General features: G+C 38.1%; 2 protein-coding genes across 2 annotated transcripts; one reads left to right on the top strand and one right to left on the bottom strand.

The window, feature by feature from the left end:
• Positions 1-505: 505 nt before the first annotated feature.
• LOC143858652 (CASP-like protein 5A2) lies at positions 506-14,468 on the top strand. The gene is made up of 3 exons (XM_077369353.1): positions 506-1,273; positions 12,654-12,786; positions 13,980-14,468. The coding sequence occupies exons 1-3, from the start codon at positions 1,059-1,061 to the stop codon at positions 14,169-14,171; spliced, it is 540 nt and encodes a 179-aa protein (XP_077225468.1). The 5' UTR covers positions 506-1,058; the 3' UTR covers positions 14,172-14,468.
• Positions 14,469-19,109: 4,641 nt separating this feature from the next.
• LOC143858819 (uncharacterized) lies at positions 19,110-19,664 on the bottom strand. Its single transcript, XM_077369535.1, has one exon. It carries the CDS (start codon positions 19,662-19,664, stop codon positions 19,110-19,112), a length of 555 nt encoding a protein of 184 aa, XP_077225650.1.
• Between the last annotated feature and the right edge of the window lie 1,531 nt (positions 19,665-21,195).

Below are 21,195 nucleotides of genomic sequence, written 5' to 3' on the forward strand. Positions count from 1 at the left end.
AAAAAGACAAGTCTATCGAGGGAGGTTGTTTTTGTCTTTGTGATTGGAAGGTGTGATGGGGCATAACACAAGCCAAACCTCAATGAAACTTTGAAATGAGGGGGATTTAGAAAGCCTTCGATAATTGCACTAACTCACCTTCTCTTTTCTTTATTAATTGGCTTTTGAAAAACCTTTTGGGAATTATAATAAACAGTTTTTTGTGACATAGGGTATCCCTACAAGTATAGGGCAGGACTAATCCCTACGGATGCACGCAATCACCCGTAAACCACATGCATCGGGTAAGCCTGGGTGATTCGAACTCGAGTCTATAGGGAGCATGTCAATGACGTCAGCCGACGTGGCAGGGGTTAAATAATAAACTCTGATAGCTGGGTAAATAATAAATGACAAGGCAAGTTGGTGCAATTATGAAAACATGCAGTGCCAATATCAGTAGACTCTGGAAATACGACTAACGCTAAAATGTGCCATTTGTACTAGTTAGTGATTTGGCTCCTCTAACGCTAAAATGTGCCATTTGGACCAGTCAGCAGTCTCTCTCCCCCTGTACCGTTATCCTTTTCTTCTTTCCGTAAAACTTAAATCGATCTCGAGAGGCAGATCTTTCTATTGAATTAGGCCTCCGAATCGAAGATTTTGCCTTCTTTCTTCGATAATTTATGGAATTTGAGCTTTTCCATACCTAAATCCATTTAATTAGGGCTTTGATCGTTTTGATTTGAATCCATGTAATTAGGGCTCCTGTTCGAGGTTTATAACTAAATCCCTTACTTGGGGAGCTTTTTTAACCATACATCGATGAAATTAGGCTTCTGAATTTGTACTTCTATTTTTCCTCCGTTGAGTCGGATGGAAATTCAGCTCTGTTGATTGATTCCTCTGGATTTGTAGACATTTTTTCTGAAAATTAGGGCTTTGAACCAGGCTCTTTCGAAATCGAGCCTTTCTCCAAGAGATTATAGGGTTTCTGAATTAGTGGTTTCGTATTTTTCTGAGTTTTATGTTGATTAAAATCCATGGATATGAGTCGATGAGTTGAAATCACTGAAGCTATGAATGCAAGCCATCCTTCTGTGCATCCAGTAGAAGCCCCTCCTCACACGGATGTGGCCGTGAATGAAGAACCAAGAGTGAGGATGAAGGACATCCAAGGCATGCCTGGTACTCCTGGAGGCCTCGTCTTACGATTCCTTCAGTTCATTTTTGCTGTTGTAGCTCTCTGCATCATGGTTTCAGCCAGCGATTTCACATCCGTTACTGCCTTCTGGTGACACACTAGCTCAATTCCTTGCATTTTTTCTTTTCTTTTCCTTTTTTTTAGATGATATCCTGTTTGTATTTTGTTACACGCGTGCATTAGCTGGCAACATTATCTTTTGGCTCTGTTTGGATACAGGTAGTTACGTTGTAGATTAGTGGTATAAGTAGTCAATAGGGAAGAGACAAACATTTGATTTACCTAGGGTTTACCGGTAGAATAGTGATAAGTAGCCAACCTCATAGAGCTCATTACCAATATAGAAAGAGAAGAGAAGAGAGGGAAGAGAAGGCAGAGAGAGAAAGAGAAAAAGCAAAAATTCCCTTGAAGAATTCTACCATTTTTGATAAATTTGGCAAGGAAGGTAAAAGTGGGAACATGGATGCCACATTACTAAACAAGCAATAATTACATTTGAATCTTGTCTGGTAGTCTCCAGGGATTGTGATGCTAAATTGGCAACCAAACACTCCAAAGTTACCAAAAAGTGCATTTTTTTGCTTGCGACATTGTTGAGGATTCCAGGCATGTGGCAACCAAGTTAATAGACCAAGGGATTGTGACTCGATTTATTTCCTTATGCATCTTTTGTGACTTGAATTTATTTCTTTTATGTTTTACTCTAAGTTACCTAGTTTAATAGACCTTATTTAGTAGGCAACAATTATGGGGCAATTGTCTTGCTTCTCACGATGGAGGGAGGAAAGTATGTATTTATTCTCATAGTTAAAGGAATAAAGGAATTCCTGCATTTTGGTTAAAATTTGGTTTACCACGATGGCGCCCTTTCCCTCCCTCTTTGTGGGTAGCTGCCATCTGATAGGGCCAGAGCCATTCATATTTTTATATCTAATTTCCTTTATAGATATAGATCTGTGCCAATGTGAATGCCCCTTGCTTCATTTTTGTGCTATTTCTGGGTATTATTAAATTTTGCAGTTATACACCTTTGTGACCTTGAATAAAAAAATTTGGACTAGAAATATTCTATTCAGATTTTTTTCTGTTCCTTTTACCCTCGCCGAAACTAAAACTGTAACTCTTGGTATTCAATACTGGTTTTTGCATAGTGTCGGTAGATGTTGCACACATGGTGTTCTTTTGAGTTGTTTAGGTGGATGTTGATATACGTCCTTTCTTAAATCTCATTTGGCTCCTGATAATTCGAGAGCTGGATTAACTGGATTAACTGTACCTAAAAAAAGGAGGTTTTGCCACCACTCAATCACTTAATTATGGAAGCGATTTATTGCCCATGTAGTTTTTTGTCCAAACACATTTGAATTGGGTTTTCGACATCTCAGTAGCAGAAATGAAAGATGGTGTGAATATGCTAGACTATCACTTTGTGTTTTTATGCTGTTTGTCTGTTGTTTCTCGCCATTCATCAACCAGTGGTGAAATCAAGTAAATAACTAATGTGGGCACAAGAACACATGCATGCTTCATTTTTCATTAGATCATCTAAGGGGATTCTAGCAATGCCATCGAGTTGATCTAAGCTAATGTTGGGTACTCATGGCAGTTCCCAGAATATTTCGAAGAGATCAATTATTGCATTGATGACTATGATTTGGCCGACACTTCGAATGTATTGCCGGCTCACATGTCCTACCGTGTCCGACATGACACGTGTGTCCACACTCCTTTGGACACTTTTACTTGTATTGCTGGAAGTGTTAGACTTAATGTGGGTGTGTGGACATGCTTTTGTACCATGTCAAGTGTGACATTCTGTTTTTTGTTGAGTACTGTGTTTACCTCATTTTGGACAACTCGTATCCATATTGAAACTGGACACACGAATCCATATACACAAATCATGATTACATATACTTCCTATTTTAGCTGTGTCCCCATTTCTAAAGTCTGGGGGTTTGCCGTGTCTGACACTCCGTGTCCGTGTCGACACGCGACACTCTTGTTCGTGTTGACACACGACACTCGTGTCCGTGTCCACAAAACATAGATTGATGATCTTGACGTGTCTTTCCACCATGTTTTTTGATAAGCGAACGGGGATGCTGACTCGTTGCCAAAAGATGGAGTCAATCGTGGAGCTGTTGTCTCCTCTTCATACTCCCCGATTGATCTATTAAATATTTGTCACGGGGGATATGTAGTGAGAAACTCCTTTTCATTCAGAATTGGATTTTATTTGGTGTTTTGCCTGAACCTTTTTGAGAGAATTTTTTTCCATTATCATTAGTTGGTAGCATTGCAATTAGCCAATTAGCATGTTTGTGGGGCTGGGAATTAAAATTTGTGATGAGGATGACGCCCTTGAGAAGCCTGATGAAGTCATGCCTAGTCATGGCAGAGGTGCGAGTAGACATGGTTGTGAAAATGATGCATGGTTAAACGAAGCCACTTGAGATCTGCAGAGATTGTTGATCTACAGGAGTAGGTTGAGAAGAGTCATCAAAACCCCTGATTTAGAGAGACCAAGTTCTGTTACTTGAGAGCCAAATCACTAGCAAGTTTAGATGCGTCTTACAAGGCCATGTGTAACGAAAACATTTTTTTTTTTAAATGGCAGATAGATTTATTAAAGACAGAGAGACCAAGGTGGTCCCTGGAAAGATTTACAATTGAAATAACGATAAAAAATACGAAAGGAACTAAGGGGGAAGAAAACATCAGCAGATAGAATCTCTAGATCTTCACTAATCACCACTATGAAGATGCATGGCACTTCCTTAGAACTCCCATTGTGTGGTGGAAAACCATCATTGTGTGCTTTATTTGTGGAATAGTTTGAAAAGAAGCTTCTGTGGAAAAGAGGAACTCTCTCATTTGGCAGGAAGATAGCTTCAATAAAATCACCTCTCTAACATGTCGGTGTGCTTTATGTCCATCCAACACTAAGTGCAATCAACAACTTGACCATGTTTAGGACCTCAGTTGGAATGATGAAGAAGAAAACATGAAATGTGACTTGGTAAGATGGTATGATGTTTGCAAGGATTAAAGGTGGGAAGCACTAGAATTAGAAGCTTGGAACTGATGAATCAAGTGTTTTTGGGAAATAGCTGTAGACTTTTGGAGAGGATGGTTGGATGTGGAAGTATATAATAGCAAAGAGGTATCTAGATGAATGAGAGATTGGATGTGGAGTTGGACTCGTTGGCTGTCGTGGACCTAAGAGCGTAACCTCAAACCATGGACGCTGCCTCGATTCATCAATGAGATTCTTAAGTAGAGGGCAGGGAATTGTTTTCCCTCACATATTTAGGAGTGTCAATGATTCAATGATAACCTTTCCAACAAGCTAGCGAAATTGGGAGTGTCTAGAAAATATATGTACATCAGGCCTTTATTGCCCAATGATTTTTCTTTGCAATCTGGTTTGTTTTCTAAATAAAATTTGTTACCTTTGTCAAAAATAAGAGTAATAGCTGAGAAGTATGGGATTGGTTTTTTTCCTCTCTCTCTCTCTATATATCTTTTTTTTTGGCCCGGGGGGGGGGGGGGGGGGGGGATACCAAGAGGGGCTGCTAAAACCAAAGGATCATGGTGGAGGATGGTTAGTGGGATGGCGGGTTCCTTCACTAGAGGCATTATGTTTGTTATGTTTAGAGTGGGCAAGGGTTATTAGGTTAGATTTTGGGAGGACCCGTGGGCTGTGGTGCAATGATATTATCCTCAGGGTATCACACTTGCTTTTGTTTAAAGTGGCAAAAATTTAGAAATAGGGTGGTAGAATCTTATGACAGGGAGTGGGAGCCGAGTGAAGGGACTACCGTATGGGAGGCCTGAACGAAGTGAAGCAACGGGCAGAGGAAAGCAAAGTGAGGTCAGATAGGAGCACGAAATAGGGTCCCTAGCAACATTGTTGGTGCTACTTGAGGGGGTACCTTATATTACGAGGGTGAGTCAAGATAGTAGAATATGGAGGTGGAGCATGGAGGGGACCTTTTTTTGACATGGAATAGAGTGTGACATTTTGGAGAATATATCAACTACTACAAAAACAGTCAAACTTCCTAGCGGTTCCTATGACAAAGTCCATTCTGAGATCCTCCCAAGGTCTACTAGTAGTCGGCAACGGAGAATATAAACCTGTGTTTTGGGCTTGGCCTTTGAAAGACTAAAACGTCCTGAACTGACGCACAGATTGGATTATATCACGCTTTAACCGCGGCCAAAAGTACCTCTGCTCGACCATAGCAAGGGTCTTCGCTTGCCCGAAATGCCTTAAGTAAGTTCATCTATTGCCTTTTAGGTGTTCAGTAAAATTCCCTATAGAGCCTAGGGTCACATCAGAGAACCTTATGGAAGGCGAGTTTGATCACTATATTTTGGATCATCTAAATAAAGTAACAAATTCATATAATCTTTGGAGGCAAAAGCATAGGTGTTGTGGTTATATCAATCAGTTGTAATAGACAGAATATTTTGGGCCTCCTCCGATGAATCTTCTCATGGTGATATGATGAAGGACCTTTGAAGGTTAGCAAAACTTCACAAATTGTTCAAGATCTACATTTTATTTCCTTTTCTTAACGTATTGTTTTTTTTTTCAATATAACTTTATAAAACTTGTCGAGTGTCTAAATTGACTGGAAGTAAGACCTTGGGCCGACCAATTGACTGAGCGACGAGGAAGGAGACTCGGGGAGAGACCATGTACTAGTTCTTGTTCATAGGGTAGACTGACAGCGAAGCATGATCACCTTTTCAGTCTATTGAATAGTGTGTCACTTAGGTCTCTCTCTCTCTCTCTCTCTCTAAGTCTCTCTCTCTCTCTCTCTCTCTCTCTCTCTCTCTCTCCTTAGAGGGAAGGGGTGGAGAGAGCCCCTCATGTATACGCGTGTGCAAAGTAGAGTACGTGTGGACACATATGTGCACCAGAACTTCATAATTGTTATAAAACTTCCTTTTATTCATTTGAGAAAAAAACTTTTGAAAAGAACTTCGGCGTGAAAAGGTGTCTAACTCCTCAAGATCTATTTTCTCCTTCCCTTGCTGTGTTCCTTTCCGTTTTCTCATTTCCCTTTCGATTGAGATCTTCTTCTTGGTTTTTTTTTTGGAAAGGAGATCGATTGAGATCTTTTTTTTTTGAATGATTTGATTGAAATCTTGTTGTTGATGGAATTCATTAAGATCGGGCAAATAAGGGGTTTCTCATACTCACCATATGGTCGTGGGCAAACTCTTAAGATGTTTTGAACTGAGATTTAGTGTTGGATGTAGAAACATGTGCAAAAATGAAAAAAGAATAGTCCAACGGCTCGGATCACATCAACAAGCTTTGTTAGATTATCCAAAGTAGTTTCTGTTTATAAATAACCTAATTCTATTATATATAAGTAGGTTCAAACTACATAACAGGAACAAGAAAAATTGGCTTCTTTCTTCTTCTCAGGTGAAGAATCATCGTTGACTGCCTTTTGTCCATGCAAACACTCCATGACAATTCCATAGGTCTGAAAACATTTGATTTTTTATGTATAATTTAGTTTGTAAATATGACGAGGAGTGGATGAATATGGGTTATTGTTTTGGGTTTTAGAATTTGATGGCATGTATTGAAAAGTATTTTAAAATTTTGGATGTATATAAATGAGTTTTTGCACCATGCTCTATTAATGTGATGACACTGTTTTAAGCCCATTTTTTCACCCACCTTTCTTTTGCCCTTCTTTTTTTTAATGTTTTTTCTATTAATTTTTCTGAGTTACAGACATTTTAGACCCATTTTTTTGGGTTTTTTTGGTTGTCATACATTGTGCTAACTACGGTCATAACACTGCCATTCAATAAAAAAAACTATGGTCATAACACTATTATTGATATAGCCATGTGTCTGTCGAGAGAGCTATGATACAATGGCTTCCTCCTTATGGGGCACTTAAGTTGAATTTTGATGACTCAAGCATTGGAATCCGAGGCAAGCAGCCGTAGTTGGGCATCATCAAAGGCCGCAAAGGACATGTTAGGCTGGTTCTCTCTAGACCGGTAAGAGTGAAGGGTTCAAACGAGGTAGGAGTGTTAGCTCTAACTCTAATGCTAGGAGTCAACTTGTTGCTTCATTTCAAAATCAATTCATAATAGGGGGAATGTATATGGTGAATGCAATCGTGTAGAGAAATTTTCCTTTATTATTAGAGATTATTGATTTGGTATTCAATCAATAGGTATAGGAAGGAATGGAAATCTTAAGAATGATTGGTTGGCTAGAGGAGTGATCAGATTGGCTTGGTTGTTGGTGACCATTTCCCGATGGTCAAGTAGGAGATATAAATGTTTTAGTCTTCTTTTTATTGTTTTTTACTCAATCTTTTTGATCAATTTGGTCAATCATTGGTTAGTCATTTCTCTGTTTTGGAATGAAAACTTTTATTTTCTATTAGTAAAGGGAAATGTTATCAGCACAACCATGTTTTGATATTTGAACAAAAACATCTTAACATCTTATCTTCTATTATTTAAAGAGTTGTCAAAGGTTGGTACCATTCCCAAAAAGCTCTGAGAAGCCAATTAAAAAACTGCATCTGTGCAATTATAAAAACATGGTTGTGCTGTGCTGATAACATTTCCTTTAGTAAAGATGGGGAAAGAGATATCTGTAGAGTCCTATTGCTCAAATGTGTGCGTGCGTTCGGGTTTTTTTTTTTTTTTTGGGGGGAGTGATGTGGCATAGGTTCATGCGCATGAGCTATATTTTTTTTCCAAGCTCCTTACTTTAATAATACATCCGGTGTTATTTTATAATGTATAGATTTCGTGACATGATTTTTGGGCCATCTTTGATTTATTGAAATGTGCAGAAAATAGATTTTTTTCCTTTTCTTTTTAAAAATTGGAGTTGTAGTAGGAATAAATGTTTGGCCTTTTCTATAAATATTTTTTATGGGATCTGTGATGGTATACTCTTGATTATTGACAGTAGAAGTTCTTTTAATAGTGAAGAACACATGCATTTTGGTTTTTATGCTTGAAACCGGTGCTGAGAAAGTTATTTACTTTCTACATCAACAAAGCTTCATTTGTCCCATCAGAATTTCTTTTGGATGTATTCAGTTGTTTGTAAAGTAACTTCATTTTTCCCCTCAGAGTTACTTTTGGGTGTATCCAGTTGTTTGTGAAGTTTTATACAGTTTTTTGGAAGAAATAATATTATCTATAATCATTCAAAAAAAAATAAAAAATATTATATATAGGCAAATAATATAAACACAACCATGTTTCGATAATAGGTGCGAACTCACCTTGTCCTATATGCTTAACCAGGTGTTACAATTCCCAAAAAACTGTCAGCAGCCTTTCACAGCTGGTCAAAGCAAATGGGACAAGTTGAGTTCGTGCCTATTATTTAAACATGGTTGTGCCTATATATATAAGGAAAATTGTAGCACTAATTCCTTTCTAAGGGTAAATGGATTCAAATTTATTTGGTATCTGATTGCATTAGTTTTGGTCCTGTATCATTGCATACTTTTTCATATAGACTTTTACGTCTACTTGAGGATGTTGTTTCTTCTTTCACTTCTTTTATGAGTCTGGACAGTGGATTGCCTTTGTCCTTCGAACCGCTTCATTTAGCAATTCAATTTTCCATAATTATGCACCTCTGCACCATGCAAACTTCGTCCTTTTTCATATGAAATATGGATTTTCTGCCCTTTCATGGGCCTTTAGAGCCACCTCATTAAGATGTTTCTTGTTACAGGTTAGTAGGTTACAATTTTCACCATTATTAAATCAGTCTAGATAATACCGTAGGACTGCTATTTGGAATGGTAAAGATCTAAGTACTGGCGTGCAACCCATTCAGTGTTACCAAGCCTGCAAGTGTATATACTTGGGCATCTGAAGGGTAAATATTTTTGTTTGGGTCTTTATAAGGTAATCATTTTGGGGATTGGCAAGGCCAAATGGAAGGTTATTTGTAAACAGTTTCAGGTCGACAAGTTAGCTGTATAACATTCTGGGTATTGGCAAGACCCGATGGAAGCTTCTTGGTAAATAATTTCAGGTTGACAAGGTGGCTTTCTACCAGTTTGTATTGAATGAATCGTTCCCTTATAGGCTTGAACTTTTGTCTGTCTTCCTTGATATTGGTGAGGGAGGAAGGTGCACCAAAATACTAGGAAATTTCTTTGAAAAATATTGTTTCAGGTGGAGTTTGGGAAATTAATGTAAAACTCTTTTGACTTGGTGGGGCGGCACAAACTGAATGGGAAATTCGATTAGCATTGTATATTTGCAGCAGTTGATGGGTGATAGAATCGAGCAGGCGATCAATACATGTAAGAAGCTTGATTATTGACAAGATTCCATGCAATAATGTTACAGACAGCTACATAGTTAACAAAAATGGCTAGAAGGGTAAAGACTGATCTTTTTAATGGCAACCTCTGCATTTAGAGCTTATGATGTTGATGGGGACCACAAACAAGAGGAAAGACAGGCTCGAAAGGTGGTTCTTAAACGTGTTTTGAAGTGGAGCCCACATGCACCACCTACACCATATTGAATATGAGCAAGGAGGACGAAGGTGGAGAAGGGCATTTTTTTCCATTCCCAACTGCTTTGACTTTGGTCAAACAGTCGCAAGTGACTTATTATCATTTTGGGTTGCATCACATTGGCCCCACATGGAGGAGTTTTGTTATATACGTGGAGAAAGTTTATTTGTTTCTATTTTAGTTGGAAAGTCCTTAGAGTTGAATTTAGATTAGTGTAGTTAATTTAGAAGTGTTTCTATTTTTGCGATTGTTGCCTTTTTGTTGTTTGATTTAATGTGGGTAATTTCTATTTTGGGGCTGATGGGGACATAACAATGGGCGCGGATTCAAGTTTTACAAGCGTAGATGTGGACGGGACTGATGGCGAGGACTCTAACATGGGCCACAGACATGGGCGTCTTTTTTTATTATTTACTTTCTATTTTCGTCATTTTATTTGTAGCCTACTTTTTAGGCATCAAATCTCATCCGTTTGGCGTGTTTTTTGTATTATTAGAAAGGTTTTTCAATTACATATCTAATGACCCCAAGATCACATGATTTGGATATGTTTTTAGCAAGTTATGAGTGTTTTTAGGAAGTGGTATAGGTCATTATGGGATTATTATTTTTAGTAAGTTTTAACTTTATTTAGTTTACTTTGGATTAGATGAATGGTCGAGATTAGTTGCTTAGGTTTTAAGTTATCTTCTAGGGTTTCTTATTTTATAAATACATCTTATGAAAGTAGCAATGTAAGGGACTTTTTGAATATTGAACAGAATTGACGTTTATTTGTGAGAGCTATTGTGGCTTGGACTTCTTCTTCTCTTCTCTTCATGGTGACTTGGAGCCATTCTTCTCAACCCCCTCTCATCTTCTCACTTCTATTCTCCTCTCAAATCAGTCATAAACAAGTAAGTCTTTAGTTCTTCAGTTTTTTTTTTGTTCTTAAACCCTAAAATACAAAAATACAAAAACCCAAAATCCAAATATCTCCTACATCGTTTAAGATCTCATCTTGAAACTTTGAAGGACTTTATTTTGGACTAAACCTCGGCCAAAGCATCCAAGATCCATAGCTTTAAACCCCTTTGCAGCCAATTGAAAATTCGCACAATTTTCAAGCCTGAAAACCCTTTTTAAAGATCCATAGCCTAAACCTACCATTAAGTAAGAACCTAAACCCTAGAATTACCTTTCTGTTACCTACCTAAACTCTTACATAAGATCTAGACAGCAGTTTCCTTCAATTTCCAGTTTGCAGAAATTACCAAATACCCCCGGCCTAAATTTGGACTGTTTTGACCAAATTCCTGCTGTTGGATATTTTTTTTGTTTTTCTTCATTGATTATTATTAACTTCTCATGCTTTTGTTACATCTAATTGATAGGTTTTACATTATCTTTTAGTTCTTTTAATTGGTTGCATGTGTAGGCCTAGTTTCAGACTAATCCTTCTATTATCAATTCATCTTACGAATCCTTATCACTTTGATTGATTTTTATAAGGTTTAGTTCATGCTTAATTACAATTTTTATAATTATTCATGCTATTTAAGTCTCATTATTACTGCTGTCCATAGATTAATTAGGTGTTAATTCAGCCCTAGGTTAGTTGTTAAGTGTTCTTTTAGTTTTCCACGTAAGCCCTAAACTGTCCTAAAGTCTTAATCCCATTAGGAGTGTAGGATTCTCTCTAAATTAGGTATTGTCCTGCATCAGGGACTGTTACTAGAAGGTTTATTGATTAGGATTCTTAGGAGAATTATTTAGAAACTACTAAGTTGGATATGATTCTAGTTTATGGAGGATTGATGCTTCAAATCTTCAAAGAGGGAAGGAGTAATGGGGACCATAATTAACTTGCACAGAGAAGCTTCTTACTTTCTGTTAGATAACCAACTTCTCCAAAAGCTTAAGCGATTGGAGAAAGGCGTTATTTATCTTTTTAAACTTTAACACTCCCCCGCAGGTGTGGCTCACTTGGCAAACACGTGGCACATGTGGTCCCACTTTGGACCGACCATCGCATGTGGCTATCCTGGAGGTTTGAACTCGAGACCTTTTGGCTCTGATACCATGTTAGATAACCAACTTCTCCAAAAGCTTAAGCTATTGGAGAAAGGCGTTATTAATCTTTTATACTTTAACACTTTCAATAGTCAAGTATCAGTGCAGTGGAAATTCAGAAGACTAGCAAGTGCGATAGAAACAAGGACACAACGGTAAACGAACTGAGCTACAAATTACACAGAAGAGTGAAAAGAAGAATCACAAAGAAGAAGATGATTGAGACCGAGTACCAATACTCTCCAACGGAACAGAAATAAGAGAAAAACCCATAGATTTCATTTCTCTTTCTTCTAGTCTCTAAACTCTCTATATAAGATCATTCACCAACAATCCACAGCAACAATACAATACTCTTAAAAGTAACAGCCATATGACCTCTTCTAATTTTTGAACTGCTTGATTTTTAAACACAACCCCATTTTTTTTCAGCTCAAACGTAAAGAGAAACCTGTGACCTAATAAACTCTAAAAGAAGCTCTTCTTTAACTTCCAAACTTAGAACCTCTGTAGTTATCTTTTCAACTAATTCATAGAATTACTGTTTGCTCTTTTAATTGATATTTCTGCGTCTCAAATCTATCAACCATCGGGAGATGCTCACTCTCCCGATTTTGCCAACAGAGAGAAAGTTTCTCCAATTGCCTCCACTATCCTTGTTCCTGTTTGAGACTATATATCTTTTTTGTATCATTTCTTTTTGTTTCTGAAAGATTTTATCTAATTTGCAACACATAATAATTTACCCATGTTTTATAGTTTACGTGAATCTGGAAGAAACAAAGGTTCCCAGTTGAGAACTCAATCATATAATTGCATTTTTGAAATGCCACACAAAATAAGCTCTGGTATTTGATGTTCAGCTACCTTGTTGCGGCTGCCTCCTTGCAAAGCTTATGGAGCATGTCTCTAGCCATTGTGGATATTTATGCCCTTCTAGTGAGGCGTTGCTTGCGGAATTCCAAGATAGTCAGCCTTTTTGCCATAGGTGATGGGGTAAGAAAAGTGCTTTCTTAATACCATGCAAAGAAAACTTTGATTTCCTTAAAGTTGTAGGGGCTGTTTTTGGATACGCGAATTTTAGAATCCAGGTTTTTAGTTTGAAAACAGTGTAAAAGAGGGTTCATGATCAGGCTGCTGCATGCTGTCCTGGCAGCGTTTCTTGCTGTAAAAAAACCAGGTTTAGAAATCTCTTGGATTTTCAGTATGAAAACCAGGTTTTAGAAATCTCTCCTGCATCCCGAGATTTCTAAAACCTGGAAAAATGGGAGGATCTGCTACTCTCTTGCTGTCGGAAAGAAGGGCGAGAAGTCAAAAACCACTGCTGGTTCGCATCTTCTCTTGTCTCTTAGCTACAATTTTGAAGAAATCCCGGATTCTAAAATCCGCATATCCAAACGGCCCCGTAGGGAATGTAAAAGTAAAGATATTCAATTCCATGTGAACAGGAGCTGATATTCTCATTCTGTTTAAATATTGGCAGCGCTTTCTTTTATTTTACATTTTCTCATTGCATGTTTCAATTCTCAACAAGCTATCAACAACCCATTAAAATGGTTTAAAATCAAGGGTGGGCTGCTAATATAGGGGGGAATGCAAATATTATCTCCTAATGTGAAAGCTAAAACAACTTGTGACGATAAATTAGCCAAGGCCGCCGGGGTTTCAAAGGAGAGATTGGAGCTTTTTGACTTCCTCCCCCCTTGAATTGCCTTCCTTTATCCTATGTGTTCTCTTTCTCCTATGTGATCTCTGGGGAAGTTTGGGGTTCTATTTTTGTATATTGTTTCCATGGTTTGAAATTTTGACCGAAATCGTTAATTTCGGATCTCGGTCAACACCGACACCGAAATGACCGAAATCCGAATTTACCAAAACATACAAAATTTCGGAAATTTCGGCGAAATTTCAAACAAAATATTAATTTTTTATTCCTTTACAAAATTTCAGCCGAAATTGCCGAAATTTCGGGATTTCGGCTAGGTCCGAAATTTATGCCGAAACCGAAATTTCAAACCATGATTGTTTCTTCCTTCGATTTTTCCTTTTTATCAATAAATATATCTGCCATTCAAAATTTTTTTTTTTGGTGACAATCAGTCTGGATTAATTGGCAATCCACAAAATTTGTGTGTGATTTCCATGTTTTTTTTACTGCAGACCACTTGATTAATTTGTTTGTACTGCAGATCACTTCAACCCTTACATTTGCGGCCGCTTGTGCATCCGCGGGCATCACAGTTCTCATTGGCAATGATCTCGGCGAATGCTCACAGAATCACTGCGCGAGGTTTGAGTCTGCTACAGCCATGGCTTTTATCAGCTGGTTCGCCGCCTCCCTATCTTTTCTCTTGAACTTTTGGTCATTGGCATCCCGGTAAAGAACAATCAAATCCCATCCTTGCAAAATATTTGGTGTGATCCTTGGTTCCTTCTTTCTTCCTTTTGTGGTCTCCAATTTGAGTCTCCATTGCTATTGCAATATCATGCATGGATCTGTACTATAAGTTCACAAGGCACTGTCTGACAGGGTTCTGGTCATGGCTTGTTTGTTTCTTCAGAAAAATGACAGAAAAGAGAGAATGAGAACCTCAAAAGGATATTTTAGTCATTTGACTTGGAGAAAATTTTAAATTGAAGAAGTAAAAATTAAAGGGTGGCCCTCCAACTTAGCCTCACTGATTAATTAGTATACACAGATGTAGGGTTCATCATTTTTTTTTCATTAGACTCTATATAGGTCCCATTAATAAGTGACTCATTGGCATATATATAGGTCCTATTAATCATAGTATATGATTGAATATGAATGAAACATTCAGTTTCATTTTCCCAGTAATAAGCACCCAAGCAGGAGAAAGTCTACAAAAAAAAAAAAAAGAAGCTCTCCTTTTCATATCCATTGAACTAAACAATCAAAGCAGTTTACAAGGAAACCAATAGAGAGGATAAGGCTTTTTAAGAAAAGCCTTTTTATGTGAAAAGATCTTTCCTTTCAACCAAACAGGCCCAAGGTTCCTTTGGCTGTAGGTTATATAAAAGTAGAAGAAAAACAAATTCCTATTTCTTTACTTTAATTTTCCTCCTTAATTTGGGAGGAAATGGTAAAAAATGGCTTGCATTTGGAAAATTTGTGGCCGAAAATGACTTACCGAAAGGGACTGTCATGTGAATAGTAAATGGCAACCATACTTTTATTTTCCCTATTTTTGGTGCAACCAAACGGATCCTAAATGTGAGTCATTAGTATATTTTACTCTTTCTATTAATTGATTATTAGGCCACCAATCGAAAGGTTATGATTGTCTAATGGGGCAGGTTTTTGGGCATTGTCTATCTAAGATGTCACAACCATTCGGATCATCGAACAAGTGGTCTCCATTTCCCTTGCCTCTGAAATTAGAGGATTAAATTAGCAAAAGCTTGACCCGACCTTCATAGAGTAGGACAAAATCTGACGATATTGTTCAAGCATGAATGAGGAAACAATGGCTGCTTGTTAGCAATGGTCTGTATTCGTTGCTAAAGATAACCTTTGTGAGACATGGCTGGATTTGTGCAAATGGTGGTCTAGTGGATAGCCATGAAACTTGTAATAGTGAACCATTGTGTGCCCAACCCAGCCGTACTCACAAGTGGCCTAGTGGTGCATATTGCGACAACATTGGCGAAGAGTAAAATTGGATGTGAGAGCAAATGCATGAAATGATTTTCCTTCATTTTTCTTCCTAGACGATCTGTGAATAAGCCTTGTATGATGAAGGAAGATGATCCTGTTTGGTTCCATTTTGAAATTTATTAGGCTAGGAAAGCTTTATGTAGCCGAATAATTGTTATTCAGATTTATTCAGCAACCAGCAAATGAACGATATTTGTTATTTTAAGACATGGTGGGTGACTTTTTGAAATTCAAAGTTCAAAGTGAAAGTTACAGGTATTTATGACAGGTTTTATTCAAAATTCAAAGGAGAAGTTGCAAGTAGTTGTGACAAGTTTTATTCAAAATTCAAATGAGTTGCAAGTAGTTGTGTCAGGTTTTATTCAAAATTCATAAAAGTAAATTATTGCTGGAAATAATTGTCATAAACAATTTGTGGGAAAAATTGGTATAAGGAGATGGCCGCGTCAAGAAGAAAAGGATCTCCACACATCGACACACAACTTGTATATTTTCTTCTTATCTAGAAGTAGTTTCTAAACATAGATCTCTCTTTCCCTCTGCATTTTCTCCCTATAATTCGATTATGCATGGCGTGTTGGAACCAGAAACTCTATAGTAACCACTCAAATAACTCTCGTTTTGAAAAATGATATTTGCACCAGTGTATTTCTTCCACTGGATGAGGAGAAAGTTGAGAGAGAGAGAGAGAGAGAGAGAGAGAGAGAGAGAGAGAGAGAGAGAGAGAGAGAGAGAGAGAGAGAGAGAGAGATGCTAAGATTCGTATATCTTTAATTTCACACACCATGCATTATATAGAATGCATGTCATTTTCAAGGTACATAACATAACACCTAACACATTCATTGCCATAAATGCAATACAAAGAAAAACAATACAAGAAGATTTTCACGAGTCTTATTTGCATGCCTTGATATCTTCGGATTTTCATGCGCCGGATTTTGACCAACCGCCAAAGATCTACCAGTCTCAAGATTTGTCGGCAAACATTAAAATATCGATTTAATTTTCAACAGTCTCCCTTAAATCGATTTTTAAAATCAACAACACTGAGCATCAGTTTTAGTTTCTCAAATAATTCTGCCTTGAATGGTTTCGTCAAAATGTCTTGCAACTTGATCTTCGGATCCGCAGAACTCAAGCTTAATTTCTCCATCTCTAACCAGGTCTCTAATATAGTGATACTTGATGTCGATATGTTTACTCCTGCCATGAAAAACTGGATTCTTGGCCAATGCGATGGCTGACTTATTATCACACATTAGTTTGGTGGGGCCGTCATGTTGATGCATTAACGCACTGAGCATTCAGCGAAGCCATATTACCTGACATGCTGCAGATGCTGTAGCCATGTATTCCGCTTCTGCTATAGAAAGCGCAACCACATGTTGCTTTTTCAAAGACCAGGAGAAAGCTCCGGCTCCAAGAAAGAAAGCATACCCATAAGTACTTTTCCGAGTTTCTATATCACCTCCCCAATCACTGTCTGTATATCCCAACAAATTGAAATTATTAGAATAAGAGTGAAAAATTCCATGATCACGGGTACCACTGATGTACCGTAAAATGCGCTTCACCGCCTGCAAGTGTGATTGGTAGGGCTTCTCTATAAATCGGCGAATAATCCCCACTCCATAAACAATATCTGGCTTAGTGGAAGTCAAATATCTCAGACTACCAACCATGCTTTTAAAATATGTGGGATTTATTAGTTCTTCGATTCCTTTCGTCTTTAATTCCAACCATCCATAGGAGTCCGAATGGAATTAAGAGACTCCATCTTGAGATGCTTCAGAATATCACCGGAATACTTCTTTTGTGAAATAAATATGCCATCATCTGTCTGCTATACTTCAATGCCCAGAAAGTAGGAAATCAATCCCATATCTGTCATCTCAAACTGGCAAGTCATAGCCTCCCTGAATTCTGCAAACATTTTTTCTCAATTTCCTGTAAATATCAAGTCATCAACATAAAGACAAACAATAATGAGATCACCATCAGAGTTTGAATTGATATATAGTGTATGCTCATAAGGGCACTTCCGGAAATCATGCTGCAGCATATATGTATCAATGCGTGTGTACCAGGCTCGGGGTGCTTGTTACAAACCGTATAGTGCCTTCTTCAATTTGTAAACTTAATTCTCATGCTCTTTCTTCACATAGCTAGGAGGTTGATCAACATAAACCTCCTCTTCAAGAATACCGTTCAGGAATGCCGATTTGACATCCATTTTGATGGATTTTCCATCGATTCTGAGCTGCAAGTGATATGATCATCCGGATGGTATCCATTCTGGCAACCGGTGCGAACACCTCAAAGTAATCAATTCCTGGCTTTTGCTTGTAGCCTTTCACTATGAGTCTCACCTTGAACCAGTTTACCTGACTGTCGGGTTTGTACTTCGTCTTGTACACCCACTTGACACCAATTGGCTTCTTCCCAGATGGTAAAGAAGTCAACTCCCACGTGTCATTCTTCTTTATTGCGGGATCTCTTCAGCCATCGCCTGAATCCACCGTTCATCATTTGCTGCATCCTCATATGTGACTCGGTCACAATCTACAAATAGACAAAAATTTACCAGAGTTTCATTTGTTATGTCATCATCAGTGTCGTTGTCAGTCGTGATAACATAATCCTGTAAGAAAGTCGGGAGCACCCGCGTTCGCTTTGGACGTGCCGAAGACTCAGAAGCTTCTGTTTGTGACGGAGAAGTTTGTATAGGAGATGAATTGTTGGGTAAAGAACTGTCCATCTCTTCCTCGTTTGGTTCATTGTCGACGATGACTCCTTTCTGTTTTTCATCTTTCTGATTCCATGACCAGGCTTCATCTTTGATAAATTTGACATCTCTGCTCACTATCACTTCCCCTGATACCGGGTTATATAATTTATAACCTTTGGTGACAACACTGTAGCCGATGAAGATGTATTTTTGGCTCTTGTCGCCCAACTTCTTCCTTCTTTCGTCAGGAATATGTGGATATGCAATACATCCAAATACCCGTAAGAAAGAAACATCTACCTTGTTGCCGCTCCAAGCCTCTTCTGGAGTTCTTCAAAGAACACTCTTTGTTGGACACCTGTTCAACAAATATACAGCACAAGCAACAGCTTCTGCCCAAGAAGACTTTGGCAGAGATTTAGCTTTTAACATGCTTCTGGCCATTTCAAAAATTGTCCTATTTTTTCTTTTACCTATACCATTATGTTGAGGTGTATAGCTAGCTGTCAGTTGACGTTGGATCCCTTGAATTTTACAGTAATTGTTAAATTCAGTTGAGGTGAATTCTCCTCCTCGGTCTAATCTCAACGTTTTTATGTTAAAGCCGCTATGTTTTTCAACAAGGGCTTTAAATTCTTTAAATTTTCCAAAAGCTTCGGATTTTTCTTTCAAAAAATATATCCATGTTTTCCTGATATAATCATCCACAAAAATTAACATGTACCTTTTGTGTCCGAGTGATTCTACGTCAAATGGCCCACAGATGTCTGTGTGTACCAACGCCAAAGGTTGCTTGGCCCTTCTTGCCTTCTCAACTGGAAAGAATTCTTTGTGCTGCTTACCAAGAATAGACCCTTCACAAGGGCGATCAGGAGCCTTGATCAATGGTAACCCAGTTACCATCTTCTTCTAGACTAGCAACCTTAGTCCGTGAAAATTCAGATGACCGAACCACAAGTGCCATAACCAATCTCTATCTTTCAACATTATTGAAAGATTCATCACGGTCTTTGTTTGAAGTGTCAAAGGGAACAACTGATTTTTCCTCATCTGCACTTTTGCAACCATTTTGTTCTTTCTGCCCTTAACAGCGCAAACTCCATTTTGGATGTCAATTTTGTGCCCTTTTTCGGAAAGTTGTTCAACACTCAATAAATTCCAAAAAAGTCCAGGGACAAAATAAACATCTGTAATAGTGACATTTGTACCTTCTCTGGACTGGATATTGATGTTACCTTTGTCCATTACAAAAACTTTGGATTTATTCCCAAAATTGACTTCTCCACGAACCGTCTCGTCCAAGTGTGAGCATAGCTCCTTTGTCCCACACATGTGATTGTTGCATCCTGTGTCAAGATACCAGGTATTTCCATGCTCTACATCTGGTTCGTTTGTCTTGCACACAAGCAACATATTTCCTTCAACTTTGGCAGCGTTTGCACGCTTCGCCTGATCATCTGGCATTTTGGCCTGACATTCATTTTTGTAATGTCCAGATCTTTTACAATTAAAGCATTTGACATTAGATTTGTCTCGTGCTCCAGTATTTCCTCCACGATTTCCATCACTTGATTTTTCTTTATTGGTGGGAAAAAAATTTCCACCTCTTCCTCGACCACGCCAACGACCTCGGCTGCCTTAATAGCTACCGCGTTTTGATTGGACAATCATGCTTTGCAAAGCCTGCTCCGGTGTTGAGATGGTAGCCTTCTGGTTCATTCTATGCTCATGTGAGCACAACGAACCCATCAATCTCTTCATTGACATGGTTGATAGATCATGTGATTCTTCGATTGCCATGACAGTATACTCAAATTTTGTGGTTAAAGATCGCATGATCTTCTCCACAATTCTTGTGTCTTTGAGTTCTTCACCGTTAACCATCAATTGGTTAACAACGGATTGAACACAATCAAAGTACGCCGAGATGGTTTCTGAGACATTCATGCATAAAGACTCGAAATCACCTCTGAGAGTCTGTAACCGCACCCGTCTGACTCGATCGTCGCCTTTGTAGGATTTTTGCAAAATATCCCACGCTGCCTTTGTTGTCTCTGGATTTGATATTTTTCCAAATATCCATTCTTCTACGGCTTGAAAAATCGCGTATAATGCTTTCTGATCCTTTTTCCGGCTTGAAAAATCGCGCATAATACTTTCTGATCTTCTCCACAATTCTTGTGTCTTTGAGTTCTTCACCGTTAACCCTCAATTGGTTAACAACGGATTGAACATGATCAAAGTACGCCGAGATGGTTTCCGAGTCATTCATGCGTAAAGACTCAAAATCACCTCTGAGAATCTGTAACCGTACCTGTTTGACTCGATCGTCGCCTTTGTAGGAGTTTTGCAAAATATCCCACGCTGCCTTTGCTGTCTTTGCGTTCGATATTTTTCCAAATATTGATTCTTCTACAGCTTGAAAAATCGGGTATAATGCTTTCTGATCCTTTTTCCGGTTCTCCACCAATGAATCTCTCTCCTCCTTTTTTAGTGCTTCAAATGATGCTTGGTCGGCTACTTCAGTGTAGCCATTCTCCACCAAATTCCATAAATCTTGAGATTTAAAGAATACCTTCAATTGGACAAACCAATAGTCATAATTTTTTCCATTTAACTTTGGGACTTGCAATTGGATCAAATTTGACGCCATGTTCGATTTAGCTCTGATACCAGATGTTGGAACGAGAAACTCTATAGTAACGACTCAAATAACTCTTGTTTTGAAAATTGTATTTGCACTGGTGTATTTCTTCTACTGAATGAGGAGAAAGCTAAGGGAGGGAGAGAGAGAGAGAGAGAGAGAGAGAGAGAGATGTTAAGATTCGTATATCTTTTATTTCACACACCATGCATTATATAGAATGCATGTCATTCAAGGTACATAACATAACACCTAACACACTCAATGCCATAAATGCAATACAAAGAAAAACAATACAAGAGGATTTTCATGAATCTTATTTGCATGCCTTAATATCTTCGGATTTGCATG

The sequence above is a fragment of the Tasmannia lanceolata genome, unplaced genomic scaffold (genome assembly GCF_043159265.1).
Source record: "Tasmannia lanceolata isolate RefF3 unplaced genomic scaffold, GAP_Taslan_0.1 ptg000026l, whole genome shotgun sequence".
NCBI lineage: Eukaryota > Viridiplantae > Streptophyta > Magnoliopsida > Canellales > Winteraceae > Tasmannia > Tasmannia lanceolata.